At 40.4% G+C, this 19,759-nt stretch overlaps 1 protein-coding gene across 2 annotated transcripts in view; it reads right to left on the bottom strand.

The window, feature by feature from the left end:
• The window catches only part of RANBP9 (RAN binding protein 9), a 73,212-nt gene that overhangs the window by 36,204 nt on the left and 17,249 nt on the right, over positions 1-19,759 (bottom strand). For both annotated transcript variants that reach the window (XM_074987615.1, XM_074987614.1), the window contains exon 3: positions 4,038-4,090. In XM_074987615.1, the coding sequence (XP_074843716.1) occupies positions 4,038-4,090 (53 nt within the window). The remainder of the gene's footprint in view (positions 1-4,037; positions 4,091-19,759) is intronic.

Here is a 19,759-nt window from a genome sequence, read left to right on the forward strand (position 1 = left end):
CAAAAGCAAAATTGTTCAGAATCTAGCATCCTCCAGAGCAGGGGTATCCAATATATTTGCCACTAGTCACATGAGGTCAATCGGACACCGTGTTGTGGTGAATATGGCCCCTCCTGGGAGCTGAATGCAGAAGTGCCACCCACCTGCTCTGTGCACGTGCCCCACCACATGGTAGGAAAAGCGCATGGCGGTGGCCCTGTGGCAGCTCCGGTGAGTCTCTGGCACTGAATTAGAATGGGAGGGCTGAGGGCACCTGGCTCTGGGGGAGGGTATTTGTTTAGAGGTATAGAACGTGGCGAATATGGAAAGACGACAACCACCAGTGTGGCCATCTTTGAATTCCTATTGGACATGGCTGCTCCAGAGAGAGAGAAGGAGTGAGAGTCAGGAAGACAGTTGTATTAACACACATGTAAAGTACGAGGAAATAGAGTAAGTAAAAAGTTGTGAACGTCCTGCAGTAAACATGTATCACATTACAAGTTATTCAAGAACAGCACAAAGTCCTGTGGCACCCCATGAAGCGGGTCTTGCCCAAGAAAGTTTATGCTCCAAAATATCTGTTAGTCTATAAGGTACCACAGGACTTGTTGTTGTTCTCAAAGATACAGACTAACACAGCTACCTCTCCGATTACAAATCATTGTGTGTGCACTCTTATTAAAACAGGAGTTACCAAAAGTATGGTTTGTCATTACTTATTATGGACCATCTTGTATTCACATGCATTGCGGCTCTTGAATTATTGAGTTTTTTTACCAAATTCTAAAGAAAATGGCTCTTCTTGCTATTTTGGGTGCTGATCCCTGTCCTAAATATTAAACTGAGCAGATACAACTTAGAAAAAGAGGGTGGTTCCTTAACATTTAGGAGGATGAGACAAAGGAGAAGTGACAAAGAAAGAATTAATAGACTGGATACCGAGATATCGCCTTCATAGATTCCTACAGACCCCTGGCTTCCTTTTGGCCTCAAGCTCAGTGGAAATAATACCATTCCACTGTATGGGGCTATGATTATTGTGTTCCTGTATCACATTAAACCATGTCCTCCAAATCTACAGTCAGATTACCCAAATTTATTCTATGAAAACCAAATAAACTAAAATGAGTGACAAGAAGTGGTAGTCATCCTGAGAGAAGCGCTGCACAGAGGTACCAAATATTTGCATATTGAAAAAAAAGCATTGCTTGTATCTCCACACATTTAAAGTTCACTAGGAAATTCAACAAGTGGGAAAACCAAACTGATAGCAAAAGCAACTATCTAGGCTAATCTATGAAGTGGCCCAGAGACTAAAAGATCATTAAAGATTGTAACATGAGGAAATATATGAAATTAGAAACTAAGGCTAGGTCTACACTGAGCGGGTCGATCTTCTGAAATTTTGTTTGGCACATACGTGAAACAGTGCTTTCAGGGTGGTTGGGTTAGTGGTGTCAAAGTCAAACCCAGAACTCCTCATGAGCAGCAAGGATTAAGGAAGGTTGACAGGAGAAACACCCCCATCGACATTCTTCTGTGTTAACAGACATTAAAGGTGACCACTTACGTAGATTTTAGTTATGGAACTGGGGTAGCTAAAATTGCATATAAGTGGTTGACTGCTGTGTCTAGTACAGACAGCCTAAATCTAACAAAACAGGTGAGCTACAGTAAAGAAAAGACTTCCACATCCGCAGCTGAAACAGTAAGAAAAGAACTACATGTTGAACCTCTCTAATTTGGCACCCTTGGGACTTGACCGGTGCCTAACCTGAGAATTTGCCAAACCACAGCAAGTCAGTATTTTCTAGCCCATTACCAACACTTCCACTGCTTACTAGGCTCTTAGAAGACATTGAGGGGTAAATTACAACTAAATAAAAGAACAGAACACAGACCCAGGATGGGTGGCTGTAAACAAACTTTACGTGACCACAGGAAACTTGGCCATACCCATGATAGTGGACATCTGGCTAAAAAAAAAAGTCATGCCAGATAACAAATGTTGCCCGATGATAGAGTGCTGCATTAGAGAGGTTCATGGCTCCTTTATGTATCTTACTGAATATTCAGATCTGCAAAGAAGCCTGTGCACTGCTATCACAGCTCTGCTTTCTATGGGGTTCCAGGTATATCCTGAATATGGAGGTTTATAGTGGCCATACTTTAAGGAGAAGTGAAGATTTTTAGCAGAGGCATATGCAGCTAATTGACAATACAAAACATTTAAGAGCAGTAAAATGTGTGGCGAAATGCTCTCATACTTTGGCTTCTTATGTACTCATAAGTGGGAACTGCATTCCCAGCCCTGCCCAAAGGGACACTATTTTCGTGATCAGAGTCTTAGCATATTACACTGAAGCTTTCCTTTAATGTAACATTTTAGGTGAGAATTCAAACACTAGCATTTGGGGAAGTTAAAGTTCTCACAACAGCCATACTCTGTCTGCATGCACAGATACCAAGCACACATCTGACAGCACTGACAAAAAACCTTACAGGATCAGTTTGGCAGCTTCATGTCAGAACTAACTGGTTTTGTTGGCCTCTCAGCACTTAAACTCCCAGCCAGGGTTTACTACAATTTTTCTTATTAAAAAAAAACAAACAGTGCAAAATACGATTTTTATGCCAATATGATTTGAAATAGCTAAGTTAAAAATAAAACCTCTGAAAAGCCAGGTAAACGTTTTATCTGTTTTGATAACAATATTCTATATATTTGTATTAATATATAGGTCCTCATCCTGAAATTCAAAGGACTACTTATGTGATCAAAGTTAAGCATGCAAGTATCGGCATGATAGATGCCAATTCCATAGATGCTTCAGCTCTGGAGTACCCAAGGAAAAAAAGTTAGTGGGTGCTTCACCCACTGACAGCCCTATCAATCAGCTCTTCCCCTTTCTCACAGCACCTCCCACCTGCAGAGGACGGAGTGTTCTTGCTGGATGGTGCAAAAAGAGGCAGGGTGGGGTTGGACAGCTTGAAAGAAGGGGTGCAGAGAGGGCAGGTCCAGGCCTGAGTACAAGGAAAACATGAGAATAACACCTGTGGTTAGCACCATGCTGTGCACCCCTTAATCTTAAGGAAGATGAGGAACCAACACTTAGACAAGAGTAGATGTCTGGCCCTACTTTTATCAGTGATGTGCTTTTGACCACAGCAGGGCATCTATTAACTATAAGAAAATTATATATTATACATTTGTAGAGCAAGAAAGTATTCTGTCACTTTAGTTTTTACACATGAACTTAACCAGATTTTTGTTTGTTTTTGTAGCTGAAGTGTCTTGGCAGTGTTCTAAATGGGAAAAGTGTGATGGATATTAACAGGTTGAATCGATCAAGTCAGTGATTTAAAATGAGCTATGAACAAGGAATACTGATTTAAATAATCTGTTTTAATTTTGTTTGCATCTGATCCTTAGATATTTTCCTAAAGCAAGGTTAGTAATGATTAAATCACTGAATATAGCTTTTACACTATATCTGGTTCTTTTTCCCCCCACCACTAACTAGCCAGATACACTATATCCAAAACATGTATTTAGGCAGTTTTACAACTTAACTTACTTTTATTCTAAGTTTTATTTACTGAGAAAATGATGAATGATGGATTTCTTATTTTTTTTTTACTTGTGATTCAACTAAATTAAAAACAGCATTTTTAATTAAATAAAACTACCTGAATATTCTGGATACATAAGAGAAAAGTTTTGAATTTACAATTAACTCTTATGTTAAAAATTTAGGTATAATCTATAGTGAATTGAACTGACTTGTTCCAAATGCTTAGCCAATGATCTCTGTTGATTGGTTTGACTTCGGAAATCTTTGGCTCTTTCCAGGCTGTAAGCTTTATACAGCAAGGTCTACCTTCATACTATATTATACGATATATACCTATACCCTGCTAAATACATTATTGATCCTCACCAGGATCAAAGACATTTCAAAATATATTACTTACTACACTGCAGAACCATTAAATTAACTATATTACAGTTTTTCCCCCCCTAAAATCAAACATACAGAAAAGATTAAACATACCTGGTAGTCTGTTCATATTTACACCTTGAGCGGAAAGCCCAATTCCCATGTAACTGTAAAAATCAAAATAAAAGAAACTTAGCTTTCTTTTACAAAAGACGGACAAAAGTATATGAACCACATTTCCAAGAAATACTGTCCTGAATCTGTCAGTTAAACTGCTGAGAGACCATTTAAGACCCTGGCAGTGCAATCTGACAGACTTTCCCTAAGTATTCGTTGATTTGTTGTACCATGGATGGGGTACTTTTCCTTGAGGAAAGGAATAGGTTTGAAACAAAGTTTCCTCTTCTTCAAACATCTGTTTCTATACAAAAGTCCTAAAGAAGGTCATCAAATTGACCATAGGGGCTTGCTCCACAGCAGAGCAACGTGCTACAAACAGGAGGAATCAAAAAGGCTTTGCTGAGGAGAAGACAATTGCAGAAAATGATGTATCCCAGGAGAGTCCACCAAGCCTTCGCGAAAATGTAGGATCAAATTACATTACCAAATACATGCACTTTCAAACTGCATAAATGTGCATTTTTGGAAAACATTTAGTAAAATCAGTCTAGCAACCTTAATCACGGTCCTTGAATTTGTCGTCTCCTAAGGATGGGCAACAGATGATGGACCACTTGACGATTACCTGTTCTGTTCACTCACTTGGCACTAAAACACTGGGCTACTTGGCTTATTTATCTGACTGAGTATGGACAGTCTTATGTTCTTATCAACAAGGTAAGTTTAACCAAGGGTTTCTCAAACTTCATTGCACCTTATCTCCCACTGCACCTTATCTGACAAAATTACTACATGATCTTGGGAACTCCCAGGCAGGGGGCCCAAACCTATGTTCCCGCTAATTTTTTCCATTCGTGTGCATAATAAGTTTTGTTACATGCACTGAGACATGTGCAGATGTGCATCACTTATAGCAATACTGTTTCAAGCTATGGGTGCTCTACTAATCAGCTGGGCGGTATCTGAATCCTTCCTCACTGGCTCCCCAAGCGCACAGTTTATAGAGAACCCCGGCCCAAAGCCAAAGCCCTACTATCCTGGTGGACACCAAAGTTTGAGGGCTTCAGCCCTGGCCTGCTGGGCTCCAATCCTGAGACCCAGCAAATCTAATACCAGCCTTGGCCATTTTGGGATCCTGACCCAACACCTGAGAACTGCTGCTCTAATTTAAGCAAACTGTTCAATTCATTCTGGTTTTGCAAATACAGTAGACCCCCAAGACACATGCACTTGAGTTGTGCATATCTCGGGTTAATGTAACTGAGTGGCACTGCTGGCTCTACCTTGGTTGCCCACCTTTATCTGAATGCCTTTCACTGCTCCAGGATTATTTGGCTGCTTTGCACTTTAAATGCTGGCACGAAGCTAGCCTTTTCTGTCCAAATCCACCTTGTGTGGGTTTCAGATACCTAGGTCATTCTCCTGATCGTTGATTAGGCAATCATATCTCATGCATCTACGTGGTTTTGTTGTAACAAAGTCCCTGAGTTCATTGCCCTCTGGGGAGAGGTGTGAGCACAGTCATCTGGAGTGGCATTGCTGCAAAACACAATTTATTCCAGGAGTTATCCAAGCAAAGGTACAGAAAGCACAACTGGGATTCAAACCATTGCTGCACTATGGAAAAGGAGATTCAGCTGGGCTAAGAACATCAAGGACAACAGCAGGATCTCTAGAGATCTCAGAGGTTCTGTGGCTACAGTGAGACTCTCTATACATCTGGCAGCGATACCATCCTTAAGGTACTGCATGGTATGGACAACAAAGAAACCCCTGCTAGCAGCAGCCAGGATGCTGAGCATGAGCACAGCAATTCTGAATGTCAAATCTTGTTATTGGGGAAGTGGAGGAGTCCCAGAGACTGAGGAGCTCAGTGCACTAAAGCCAGACGATCCTACCGCATCACAAGGGGAAGAAAAACTATGGAGGGAAACACCAAGTAAATATTGTATGATACTTTTGTGTGTGTTTATGGGGAAAGAGTTTTGAGTAACTTACTTCCTGAATACCATAATATTTGTCTACAATCACAATGCCGCCTGAGCTTTTCCATCCGAGCACTTCTTGGTCAAAATGGCAGCTAGGGCAAAGAATTTATAAACTCTACAATTTCCGCCCCTCCCCTTGCTAACTTAGGCATCACCATCTTGCTATATCCTTTCCCAGACCTTTCCAAGTTGTATTTGTTGTCTATCCCTCCCCCCAAGTTAACAAAAGATTTAAAAGAAAAGAAAGTTTATTGTAACAGGAAATACAGAAAAGAAAAAAATACTGACTCACTTTTATTCTCAGTTTTATTAATGCCCTCTCCACTTTTAGCTATTATGAGTCACTATGAGATAGCTCAGACAAGGCATTGTACAAAAACATTGCAAAATATGAAACAATGTAAAGCACTGTAAGAATTTAACCCACAAAATACGGAAAAGAGCTCTCCCAAAATTTCAGATCTTGGTTTTATGCTGCCTTCAGCTTTGTGGCAAAGCAAGTTATTACAAGCTAAATGGAACAATTCATGCTATCCCGGCACCTCAAAAACAAAGATTTGAAGGTACCTTATGAAATTCACCCAGCTGGTACAACTACAGAATTCTATTTATTTGGCAGACCACTTAATGCGAGTCCTCAGATGCTAACAAAAGAACACTTAAGATAAAGGGTAATATTCCAATTTCACACTGAGATCACAAAGAGCAATCTCAGAGCACTGCCCAGATAGTTCAAGGGTCTCTTCCACTGCCAGACAAGCTCAGAAGTAACAATTCTGGCACATAGCAGCAAAGTCTGTTTTCCTGGTTTGTCAACTGTCTTTCTGAAAAGTATTCTCCCTGCTCCCCATGACTCTGGCAGACACATTTGAGTGTAACACCCCCCATAGTAAGCACCTACAGTAAATCAATTAACTACATGGATTAATGCTTCGCCCCACTCTACTAGCAGCATGCCAGTTTGCAGCTTTCATTTATTATACCCTTTCCAATATATGGGGCAACTAACTGCTTACTACCATCTTTATACCGTACGGCCAATGATCCTACTAAAACTAGAATAATTAGCAATTGTCTAATCATGCCCAAGAAAGCCCAAGGGAGAGCAATTCCAACATCAACAGGGTTTGGAGGATGTTCTCAGAGAGGTAGCTGTGTTAGTTTTTATCTTCACAAAATAAAAAAGCAGTCCTGTAACACCTTAAAAGCTAACAACATTATTTATTACCTGATACTTTTGTGGGAGAGGCCCACTTCTTCAGATCTGGAGAATACTGAACTGGGGTGGGAGGAGTCAACATTTTATCAGTGTTGGCATGAATACTACTGCTGGAACAATAAGGTAGGGTCTACATATGCCCCTTCCTTTCGAAAGGGGCGTGTTAATGAGTGGGTTCGAAAGATGCTAATGAGGTGCTGCAAAGAATAATGGCAGCCACGGCGATTCAAAAATGCGGCTTTTTGAATCGCGTGCCACCCATGGAGATGGGACCTCCCGAAAGGACTCCCCCCAGTTTTCGAAAGCCCTTCTTCTGATCACCAGATAGGAAAAAGGGCTTTCAAAAACTGGGGGGAGGGTCCTTTCGGAAGGTCCCATCTCCACAGACGGCGCACAATTCATAAAGCAGCACTTTCGAATCCCCGTGGCCGCCATTATGCTAATGAGGCACTGCATATTCATTAGTGCCTTATTAGCATCTTTTGAACACGCTCATTAACATGCCCCGTTCGAAAGAAAGGGGCACATGCAGACCCAGCTTAACTTGGTTTTTTTCTCATGGATACTGAGACTTTGGCGTAACCAAGGACTTGAGTGCTATCATAAAACAAATCCCTTTTCAAATTTACACAGGAGAAATAGGTGCTCAGAGGGCTTTGAAAAACCTCTTATCTGATTGAGGGAGAGAAAGATATGTGGAGGGAAGAGTTCCTGAAGTGTGACCAACTGCAGAGGGAAAAGGACTGAAAAATGGCTGAAGCTTCCCAGACAGAGGTGCTGCACATATTGGTGATACAATTCTCCTGCAAACTAAGACACCTGGATTCAAGGACTCAGCCCATGTTTGTGATTATGTCACAGCCTGCATGTCTCCAGCAGCCCCTTTTCTCTGAAACATCAGTGCAATCTTCCTCAGAAATAGGTCTTTCAAGACATTTTGTGCCACAAAACAGCTAAGAAAATACCGGCTTTAGGAGCTATCTTTAACTCCATCACAAACTAAGGAGGTGCAGATGCCATTCTACCAGCATGCCACTCTTCAAGATGCAGACAAAAGTTTCAGACCCTACATATGTTATCTTTATAGTAAAAATTTACACTCCCTTAGGTTTTGTTTACAATGTCCCAAATAAGGTGTACACTGTTTAAAACACCAACTTTCCAGAACTTTCATTTATTAAACAAACATTTGTAAACAGTCGATTAAACTACAGTAAACGCTCTTTTGTCCAGTAGCCCCCAGGAAAGTGGGGGTGCCAGATTATGAAATGTATTGGATAATGGAGTGCAGCCACCAGCTGTGCTGCCACCACCACCAGCTAGCCCCTAGGGCCACCAGACAGCCAGCCCCGACACCACCAGCAGCACCTGGACAGCTGGGCCTGCGGCCACAGCAGGGTAGCCACCTTCTCCCCCAGCCCTGCTTTGCCAGCACCATGGGAACCAGTCCCAGTCCTGCTGCAATCAGCCCCGGTTGGGTAGCCACCAGCAAAGCAGACAGTGGTTAACTAAGAACACTGGTTATCCAAATTCTAGATAACTCCCACTTTTATATCAAGAAGTACTGTTTTAAAATACTCATATTTCATACTATATTAACATAGTAGCCTACCTTTGTAGGAACTATTTTCTGCACATGCCACATATTCCATGTCATGGGTTCTCCATTTCATAGTAAGCTCAGCTTAAGTTTCTTACTGAAGTAACCTATATTCTCTCCTAAAATACACAAATATTTCATAGTTGGGCAGCCAATAAGCATGACAGAAAGTATGCTCCTTGGAGAAAATATTCTTCACAACTGTCCTTTATCCTCAAAGCAAGAGTTCAATTCATCCTTGACTCTTGCTTCCCACAGTAGCTGCAGCATTTAACAGACGTCTACTCTCCAGCTGTTCAAAATGCTCAGAAAATTTCCAAACTTCTTCCTCCCATCCATCCCTCCATCCGTCTCTCTCCCTTGCCCTCAGACAGGATGTGGAGCACACCTGTTATAAGGAGCATGTACATCTGGACTGGAGACTGATGATTAAACACAGATATTCTCCCTCCTGCCCCAGCCCTCCCCCCGCATTTGCCGTTTCTTAAATGTACAGTCCATTGTAATTTTGCAATTTCTCTAGTCACAGTTAAATTACAAGTATCCAGCAAAAGGCGTTAATGCAGGAAGAAGACAGCCGGGTGGGTCTCCCGGAATGACTGAAGAAACCATCAGCACTATCAATAATCATAAAGACCACAGGACAAAGTTCCTGCTTATAATGCAGAAAACAGTCCAAAGATTTTAAAGCTCCTGATTTCATGTGTCTTTCCATGACAATATTGGGAAACTTTTCATGTTACTCAACCAGGCATGCTGCATCATGGAGAAATACACTTTCAGCTGATGAACTCGAAGGCTGAGGTAGTGGAGGGCAGGTGAGAAAAGAATAAGCATATGGTGTAACAACAGCTGAAATAATATTGGGAAAGCTCAAGCCTGTAAACCCATTAATAACCTTCTGAGTATCGCACAGCCTTCTGATTCGTGGGAGAGGGAGGGAGGGAGTGGGTGCACAGGGAAGAGCAACGATTCTTAAATAGCAGGACACATCTCCATTTCACCAACCCAATAGCCAGATGGTGACAGCAAAAAACTTCTCCACGCTGAAGTAAGTTCTCATGAAATTCTACCATAGCACCTCAGGGGCAAGCTCTGCACAGATCTCCAGAAATGTTGCTTTAGACATCCTGAAGTTCTGCTCCTGATGATGGCCATCCAAAGTCTTCAGCATTACCCTGTTCCCAGCAATCACTGCTAGTTTTCCCACAACCTAAAGCAGTGCTTCACACTAATTTAAAGAACAGATCTAGAAGGATCTGCACAATGTCAGCCTACTCCTCCTGAGGTAATTATTGAAAGTTGCATGAAGTCAGGAGCTTTAAAAACCTTTGGACTGTTTTCTGCATTATAAACAGAAACTTACACTTGTTTATACTTTTATAACCTTGATTCTTAAGAATGTCTATTATGCACAGAGTTAAACAGCCTATTTATATTAATCATTATGAGGAACACAGAACTTATCAAAGTGTTCTTGGTGCTGCCTAACAGCACCTGTTTTGAAATTGTTGGTGGCTCAGGAGAACAAGAATTGGATGTATCAGGGGAAATTACAGGAATAACGACTGTAAAGCCAAGTTCCACAATTCAACTGGTTAGGACGGGGTGAGCAATTTTTTTATGTTGGGCCCCACTTTTCAACCCTGCAATTCGCAGGGTTCCTCCAACCTGTCTAATGTAATCCAAACTGATGGAAATTTTGATTATGTTTATATGAAAAAATAAAACCTTTTGGCACGTGCAAGAACTTAAATATGTAGAATGCAAAAACTTTATAAATCGGTATATAGATGTGAATACACATACATAAAAACAACATATTTCAACATTTTTAATTATACAGATGAGCCCGAGACCCAGCAGCTGATCGTGCTGTGCCCCTTCACAAAATTTCACACCCCTCCAAGTGGGTCTGCCCCCCACTTTGCTCACCCTGGTCTAGGAATCCCACAATGCACAGTATAAAAAGTCTCACAATGCCTGCAACAATGGCTGAACACTACCATGGGACATCTGACCAGAATCTTGTATGTTCACTGCAGAACAGTGCTCTGTGGCTGCAAATATGTAAGGCACCACTAACTTGATCAAGAGATAACAAAATGGTACATACAAGCACATCATGCAACCATTTGTTGCAAATCATTTAACATATATAAACCTACACCATTTAAGTATAAGAATGCCTTGACATGATTTCAGTACAGTGACAAAAGGAGAGGAAATAATCTTACAGTAGCTAGGTTATTGTAAGAACTGAATTCATATTATTGCTGGAGCTCAAGTTTCTATCTTGATGTCTGATTAAATACAGATTAGGCAGAACTTTTAAGAACACAGGGATAAAAGGAGAACAAGATGAAAAATTATTAAGACAAGGAGCAATGGAATTAGAAACTGAAGAAAATGAACAAGGATAATCATTCATAGCAATACAGATTTTAGATATGCACTTTCCATTATAGTTCAGGCTATGCTTTAAACACAGGTATTTTTAGTACAAGTCACAGATAGGTCAAAGGCAATAAACAAAAATTCACAGCCCCATGACCTGCCAGTGACTTGTACTATAAATACCTGTGACTATATCTTGTGCACTCTGGCGATCTAAAGGGTCCTGCTGCTGCTGGGGGAGCAAAGTGGGGGCAGGCTCCAGGGCCGGTATAGGACCGCAGCTGCTTCAGTGTTCCTTGGGTCACACTCCTTGGGGCTGACCAAGCAGTGGCAAGTGGCTGCTGCACCACTGCTGAGGAAGTCATGGAGGTCCCAAAAAGTCACAGAATCCATGACAGACTTGCAACCTTAATCAAAACAGTACGCCAAAATTTGGAAGTAGCAGGTTGAACATTTATCTCAGAAGGTACAGCAAAAGAGTAACCATCAAAATTCATATCTAACAATTTTAAAGACAGTTTCATATTTCTAAAAGGAACGTGAAAACTATTTTTTCAAACCATATCACTGCTTTAGTAGAAAGCTTACTGTTATCTATGATACTATATACATTACTCAAAATATAAAACATACTTCATGTTTGGTAATTTGTCCTTAAACAGAATGGCATTAGTTAAAAACAACAGAACAAATTTCTCTCTCTCTCTTTGGTAAAGCTCATTAATGAAAATGCTTGCTAAAAATTTAACACCGGAAAAACAAATCTTTTATACAAAACAAAACAGCGGAAATGTAGCACTTTAAAGACAAACAAAATGATATATACAGCAATGAGCTTTCATTGGACAGACAAGCTCATCACCGAATAAATCATTTTGTAGAACTTTAAAGACTAACATTACTGCTGTTTTGTTAGACTACAGACTAACACAGCTACCCCCTGTTACTAATCTTTTATACAGTTAGCGCCGTTAAGGAAGTTTATTGGAACTAACTTTCTTTACCAGTAAAAAGGTACAGGTATGTGGTGGTGGGGAACTTTATTTCCTATGTATGATTATTAACATGACACAGTGTACAATTTTAAAAGGCTTTTGCACTAACACACCTGTCAAGAAATCTCAAGTGCCCTTCAGTATTTTACTGTCTCTCCTCACTGATGCCAGATTGTTAGAGGTCAGAAAACTAAAATCCATCTTCACAACATGCATGAAAATTTTGAGAAAATTAATGCAAAAGCTTTGTTGCCATGACAACCCATGAACATAATGAACTTTTTTTTGTTTTTTCTTTTCTATACATTGCTTCAAAATATGCTGGAGGGCAGTCAAACTGAACACAGATTTCCTAAGAATCCACTTTTGAAAATAAAAGGTCTACATATTAGACTAGCTCACTCATACACAGTTCTACAAATAGTGGTAGAGGAAAATGAGATTACAGTTAAGAAAAAATAATTTTTTAAGTTCCATAACATTTTCCTAAGAAGATTTTAATGCATTGATTTAGCCTTTAGGTGATTTCTTCTGTCTTTCTAAGGCCAGTCACACATTTTTGTAGATGTAAGTATATAGCTGAACAATACCCAGAAAAAATGCATGCAAGTATGACCCCTGCCAATAGACAGTATTTACAAGTTGTGTATTTGAGTCTAGTACCTAGTACACAGGGATTAGTTTCTTATGACTGGGCCTTATTAGAAGAGGAAAAATTTAAATTCTCAAAAAACAGGGAGATGGAAAACCTGAAGACTATAAATCTCTTGTACTCATTCATTTTACAATGTTTTCAATCTTTGCTACAAATATTTTTAGAATAGCTCCATTTCTTTAATTTCTTATATCCCTAAATCAAATTATACACAAATGCAGGCTTAAAAAGGATTTCTTATCTTTGTAAGATGCCATTCCCTTCCTCACCTCCAAATAACGAGATTCACTCACTTGTAAATTTAGACAGTCTAATCATAAAAGAATTAAGCACAGCAGCTTGCTACTCTTACACAGAACCATCATCTTGGATTTTAGGTTATGATGGCAATAAATCAATGCACTAACCTCAAATTTCTCAGACACCTGATTCTGCTCTTCTTCCAAATACACTGCTATTAATGCTATCAAAACAAAAAAGCAGTCATGTAGCACTTTAAGGACTAACAAAATATTTTATTATTACTCTTTAAAGTGCTACATGATTGCTTTTTTATTTTGATAGACTACAGACTACCACAGCTATCTCTGTCACTGCTACTGTTATATGTCCACAAAAATTTTTTTCACACACTATAGTAAGTCTATTTCCAAAACAATAACAGTTCTGCTGTTTGAAATACTTCAATCCACCAAAAACTGGCTTGAAAGTTCTGCCCAAAAATCCCAGGACTGAAACACTGTAGTAAAATCAAAAGAGATTAAATAAAAACATGCAAGTTCGATTTCTGATCGAGACTTCAGACATTTAAGAGGCAAACATTCTTATCCAATTTTAAACAAAAAGTTTGTTTGGGATCACAGAAAAAAAGTTATATAAAAACCACAAGAAACTGAAAGACAGGTCATGCTTACAGGATACAAATTTAAAATGTACAGATTTCAGGCATGTGAGAATTCAAACTTATGCTTTTATAGGATTTGCTAGTTTACATAGGTTGATCCTCTTTTCTTCACTGCCATACCTGCTTCACCATGTATATGATGGTGCATTGCCAAAACAAAACATTGCTGATTAGAATCATGATTAGAGAAGAGCTGTGATCTGACACTTTTCTAAACTCTTATTTAAATTGGGAATATGGAACACTCTCACTGAGGTCTACTGTAAAGCCTTAGTTCAGGCACTGTTTGCTCTGATGCAATATGATTTTTTTCAGTGCAGTTTTAACCTTTTTGAAAAAGAGTAAAGCAACACCAATGAATCAACTTAACTATGTAGCTTGCTACAGCAGCATTATAGATGAGGCTTACATTAGTGTACTTCTAATTCCAACTAGCGAAAGAGTAAGTCCTTTTCATACCTGTTTTTTTTGTTTTACCTATGCTTTGGCTTATTTACTTTCAATTCTTTATCCTCTTTTAAACTCTCAAAGACATGTTATACTACTCAGCATTAAATATATAATTACTGATCTAGATAAGGCTGTGCATTTAGAGTAGTCATCCTCAGTTATGTCATGCAAATGTTCTTTCTTCAGTTAAGCTGTGTGAAGGCAAAATTTAGCCTCCAATTTTGATACTTAATTAAGAACTAACAGTAGAGGGCCGAGAAAAGAAGATAATAGCATGGATTACGAATATGTGATAGTGGAGGGGTATCTGACTTTGCTGACAAGTGTGTGATAGGCTCCAGTGGCACATACTGAAATTAGGCAGATTCAAGTCTAAATGAAATGCAGTCTCCTGGACTAGGAGTGTGGATGGAGAAGAAACGGAGGTGGCAGCAGACTTGCCATCACTTGCATGCTTAGGATGAGAACAGGTTGCTTTTTTTAAAAAAAAATGTTAATCCAGCTTCTGGGAGAATTCTACAGCCTGGAGAGAGTGGGTAGGGCAGTGCATGGGCTGTCTGCTCTTGCTGATCCCCACTGGCCTTCAAATCTGTATAGTAGTCCCTATACTCCCCCAGTCAGCCCCTTCCTTCATGGGCCCAGGAAAGAACTGGATTGTCAGCATTGCCCTAAGAATGATCTTAGCACTTGCAGAACTGCACAAAGAGAATGATCAATCAAATCTCATGCTTCAGGGCTTCAATCAGTTGTCTGAACAGCTCAAGGTAGCGTCTTCCCCTCTGACCAAGGTATACTCCTGGAGAGAAGGAAGAGTATGGTTTGCCTTCCAGTAAAGCATTAGTGACTACAACTGCAGACAAGACACAAGACAAGTTAGGCCACTGTTATAGGGTTAAGATAAATTATCTTTCCAGTTTGTGCAATGCTCACATGTACAGAGTCATAATAATTCACCAGAGCTGAGGCTAAGGAGGGTTTTTTCCCCCAGGTCAGAATGGCTGGAAACCTTGGAGTTTTTTTTACTTCCTTGGCAACAAGATATTGTTTACCAGCTGAGATCACATGAGCACCTCTCACCTAATAATTCCCTGCTATTGCAGGGGCCACACTAGCACCTTTATCATTCATGTTATATGCCTATGGCACACAGTAAGGTCCCCTAAGAACTAAGGACATTTTCGTCTAATAACTCTGTCATGATCATGAGGGTTAGCCAGAAGCCTGGGAGTAAAAGGGTTAACCTCCTTGGCCAGGTGGGGTTGGCCTATGGGAATGTAGGTAAGAACTGAATTTTGGCTCCTCCCTCTTCTGTTCTCTGTCTTTGCTTCTTCTTTCCAGCCATGAGGGAGAGAGAGAGACAGAATATCTCCCTTCAAGAACAGGCCCTCCAATCTTCTGTAAGTAGGATAAAGTTTAGATAGATCCGTTAGGCTTTATTGTTTTATGGTTTGGGAAGTGGGGTCTGATGTCTGTGCACTTTTTAGAAATGTTCTTTTACTCTCCTTGTAACTAAGTTCTAGGCCCCTGGTGGAGACTCCCCGTGTGTTTTACTTTGTGACTCTTCCATCTAGTCATGAGGCTTGCGACACGGATATTGTTGTAATAATAAAAGTTCTTTCTTTTTCTTTTTATTAACTTGGTATTGGAGTGTGTGCGTCCTGGTTTTTACTTTTGGGGCTGAGATTTCCCAAGTAGTCTCTCCCTGGCTTCCTTATCATTACTTGGGTGGTGGCAGAGAATTTTATCCCCAAAATCTAAGGTTTTTAGGATTTTTGGGGGGAAGTTTATACCAAAACCTGGTAGATAAAGTTTTGGAGGTACTTTTGCTGGCCCCCCACTTCTGCATTTATCTTGCTAGAGTGGGGAAGGAGCCATGACACTCCGGGTTTCATATAGAGGTCTAGTAGCTTTGGACCTATGAGATTAGACTAGATCAGTTATTGTGAACCAGGGGTACAAGTACTCCAGAGGGTATGCAAAGGTCTTCCAGGGGTATATCACCTCATCTAGATATTTGCTTAGTTTTGTAACAGGCTATATAAGAAGCACCAAAGTGAGCACAAACTAAAATTTCATACAGCCACTTGTTTGCACTGAGTTATGTACTATACAATGACATGTAAGTGCAATATTTATATTCCAATTTATTTTAATATGATAAAAATGAGAAAGCAAGCAATTTTTCAGTAACAGTGTGCTGTGACATTTATATTTTTATGTCTGCTCATGCAAGCAAGTAGATTTTAAGTGAAGTGTATCTTGGGGGGTATGCAAGATAAATCAGACTTCTGAAAGTGGTAAAATAGTCTGGAAAGGTTGAGAGCCATTGGACTGGATGATCTAATGGTCCCTTCTGGCCTTAAATGCTATGAAACTAATACGCAGTATGTATTCCCCCCCAAACCCCCCCCCCCAAAGTCAACTGGCATGTTACAGGTACAGGACTAGTAGAATTAGCCATCTGTGGATACAAAGGTAACTTAACTCAACATATAAAAGTAGAATTACAAAATTCTAAATCAGAACAACTCAGGAGTCTGAAAAGGCATTAGCACCAAGAGTCACCTTGCTAGGAGGAGAGGCACCATATCATAGGACTTTGCAGAGAACTGAAGTAGGGGTAGACAAGCTAGGTAATAGAGAAGCTCTTAAGCTCAAGGCAGGAAGGATCATGTCCACTGCTCCCAAGAGGAAACACAGGGTAATGGTGGTTTGTGACTCTGTTCCAAGAGGGGTGGAGACACCCACATGTTGGCCTGGCATGACATCCTGAGAGGTGTGCTACCTGACTGGGGTTTGTATGTAAGATGGTACAGAGGGCTTGGAAAGATCATCCAGCCTTCTGACTATTACCCTATGCCACCCACCATTGTGGGCATTAAGGATACTGTACAGTATGAGCCTGAGACAATCAGAACTGACTACAGGGCTCTGTGAATAAGAGTAAAGGAGTTGGAGACGCAGGTTGTATTCTCTGATAATTCTGGTCAAGGGTAAAGGCCAAAGCAGAAATAAATGCATTCTGGAGGTGAATGCATGGCTGCATAATGGTGTTGTCAGGTGTGCTCTGGCCTCTTTGGTCATGAGATGCTGTTCTGGGAAGAAGGACTGCTGAGTGGAAACAGGTTCCAACTATACAAGGGGAAGAGCATCGATGGATACAGCCTAGCTAATCTAATTATGAGGATTTTAAACTAGGTTTGACAAGGGCAGGAGACAAAAGCCCACAAGTACATGAAAACATGGAGGCCTGGAAGGAGAAGGGTCAAAATCTGGGGTAAGCATCAACCATTATAACAGGAATAAGGGAGAGATAACACAGAAGGGCAATCAAATTAGTAGCTAAGATGTATAACAAAATTATGGAGAATAAAAAGTAAAAACTAGAAATAAGTGAATAAGCACAACTATGACATAGCTGGCATCACAGATTGGGATAATATGTCGTTGGAGTATTGCGATAGGACGACAACTTAGGAAGAACAGGCAGAGAAAAAAGGGAAGAGATATTGCCTTGGATAGCAAAGGTTTATAATTTTGGATTTAAACTGAGATGTACATAGATTTTTTTAAAAGTCTCTAAGTAAAGCTAAAATGAGTTAAAAAAAAAAAAAAAGGATGATGTCACGGTAGGAGTCTACCATATACCTCCTAAGCAGGAAGAAGAGGTGGACAAAGCTTTTTAAACAAACAAAATCATCCAAGCATAGGACTTGGTGGAAATGGCAGACCTCAGCTACTCAGACAACCATTGGAAAAATAATACAGCAGGGCACAGATTATCGAACAAGCTGTTGGAATGCACTGGCAAGTTTTATTTCAGAAGGTTGGAGAAAAACAACTAGGGAAGAGGCTGCTCTAGTTCTGATTCTGTCAAATAGGAACTGATTGAGAATCTTCAAGCAGAAGGCTGTCTGAGGCCTATCTACACCAGAGGACAAAGTCAATCCCAGATACACAATTCTAGATATGCCAATAACGTAGCTAGGATCAATGTATCAGGATTTACTTTGTTCCCTGGTGTAGATAGGAGCTTTTGGGACTCGCAATAGCTTGGAGTACCAGGGTCAACAGCTGAGCCCAGAGAGATCGATTTTGCTGCATCATCACAGATGTAGCAAAAATGAACTCCGGAGGATCAACTGCAGTGGGTTGAATACATGGCAGACTTTCGAAAGTCAGCATTTGCTGGTACTACCCCTGGAAAGCAAGTCTAAAGGGAAAAAACAGTCCCAGAATTGGCAGAGAGCAAACTATCCCAATTAAGATGGAAGATGGGAAGTATGGAAAGGGACAACCTTTTTGATAAAAACAAAAATCAGCACTTCTGCCATTTCCAGGTACGTCTTTCCTCCAACACTGACGAATGGGTTTACTATGTCCTGGGTCTTCGTGCTTCTAATGTATTTGTTACCCTTTATGAGCCTAGCTAGTTCAAGCTTGTTCTGTGCTTTGGCCTTTCTAGTTCTCTTTCTTTGTACTTATGTTTATATTTATCCTTTGTAATTTCTCCTGATTTCCACTTTTTGTAGGACTCTCTTTTGAGTGTCTCCTGGCTAAGCTAAGGTTATCACTTGCATCCTTCCTATGTTTCCTGTATATTGAGACAACTAGACAGAGTTGGTGATTGGCATTTGCCACGTTAGATGTCCAGTGAAAATGAGGTGGGACCTGAGGCTATAATATGGAAAGAGTTACTCACTTGGTGCAATAATGATGGTTCTTCAAGCTGTCTCCCCCCCAGGTGCTGTGTCTACACTCCTAGACTTCTGTTCAGATATCTTTAGTAGCAAAGCCTGGCTTGCACATGCACTCTTTCCCACTTCACGCTCTGCCTCAAGGCTAACTAGCACAGCATGAGTAGACCTTCTCTGCTGCAAAGACCCTATTAAGACCTTTGAAGTAAACTTGAGGGAGGGCTGTGCAGCATCTACAGGGACATACATCCCAAAGAACCATCTTTATTGAACAAGGCAACTGTGCAGCAGTACTCCCTATAGGAAAGTTGGAGCTTTGGGGTCAAGTTGGTTACGGATGATAATACTGTGGTCAAAGATAGTATCGGAAGCATAGTCTCCAGTAATCACAGTGTTCATGCGGATGCCCATGTTGCTGCCCTGAATATTTCTAACTTAGGAACATCTTGAGGAAGGTGACAAGAGGAAAACCATGGCACGCATGAGAACTCCAGACAGTGATAACAAGCTGCAAACATGATAGCAATGCTTAATACAGTTCAACACCCATTTGTGGAGTCTCTGAGTTGATATCATTATGCCTTAGACGTGCGGTATCCAGAACACTGGCCACTAATCACATGTGGCTATTTGGACAGTTGACAATGGTTAATTGGCTTGAACAGTATTTTCAGAATAACGTGGCTAGCTCGCTATAAATTCCTTAGGAACTTGGGAAAGAGGGAGCCTATACAGGAAGGATGGACTCCACATAAACCAAAATGGAACCAGACAGCTGGAACTAACATTTAAAAAGGTCAGAGAGCAGTAT

Source organism: Carettochelys insculpta, chromosome 2 (assembly GCF_033958435.1).
Source record: "Carettochelys insculpta isolate YL-2023 chromosome 2, ASM3395843v1, whole genome shotgun sequence".
Lineage (NCBI taxonomy): Eukaryota > Metazoa > Chordata > Testudines > Carettochelyidae > Carettochelys > Carettochelys insculpta.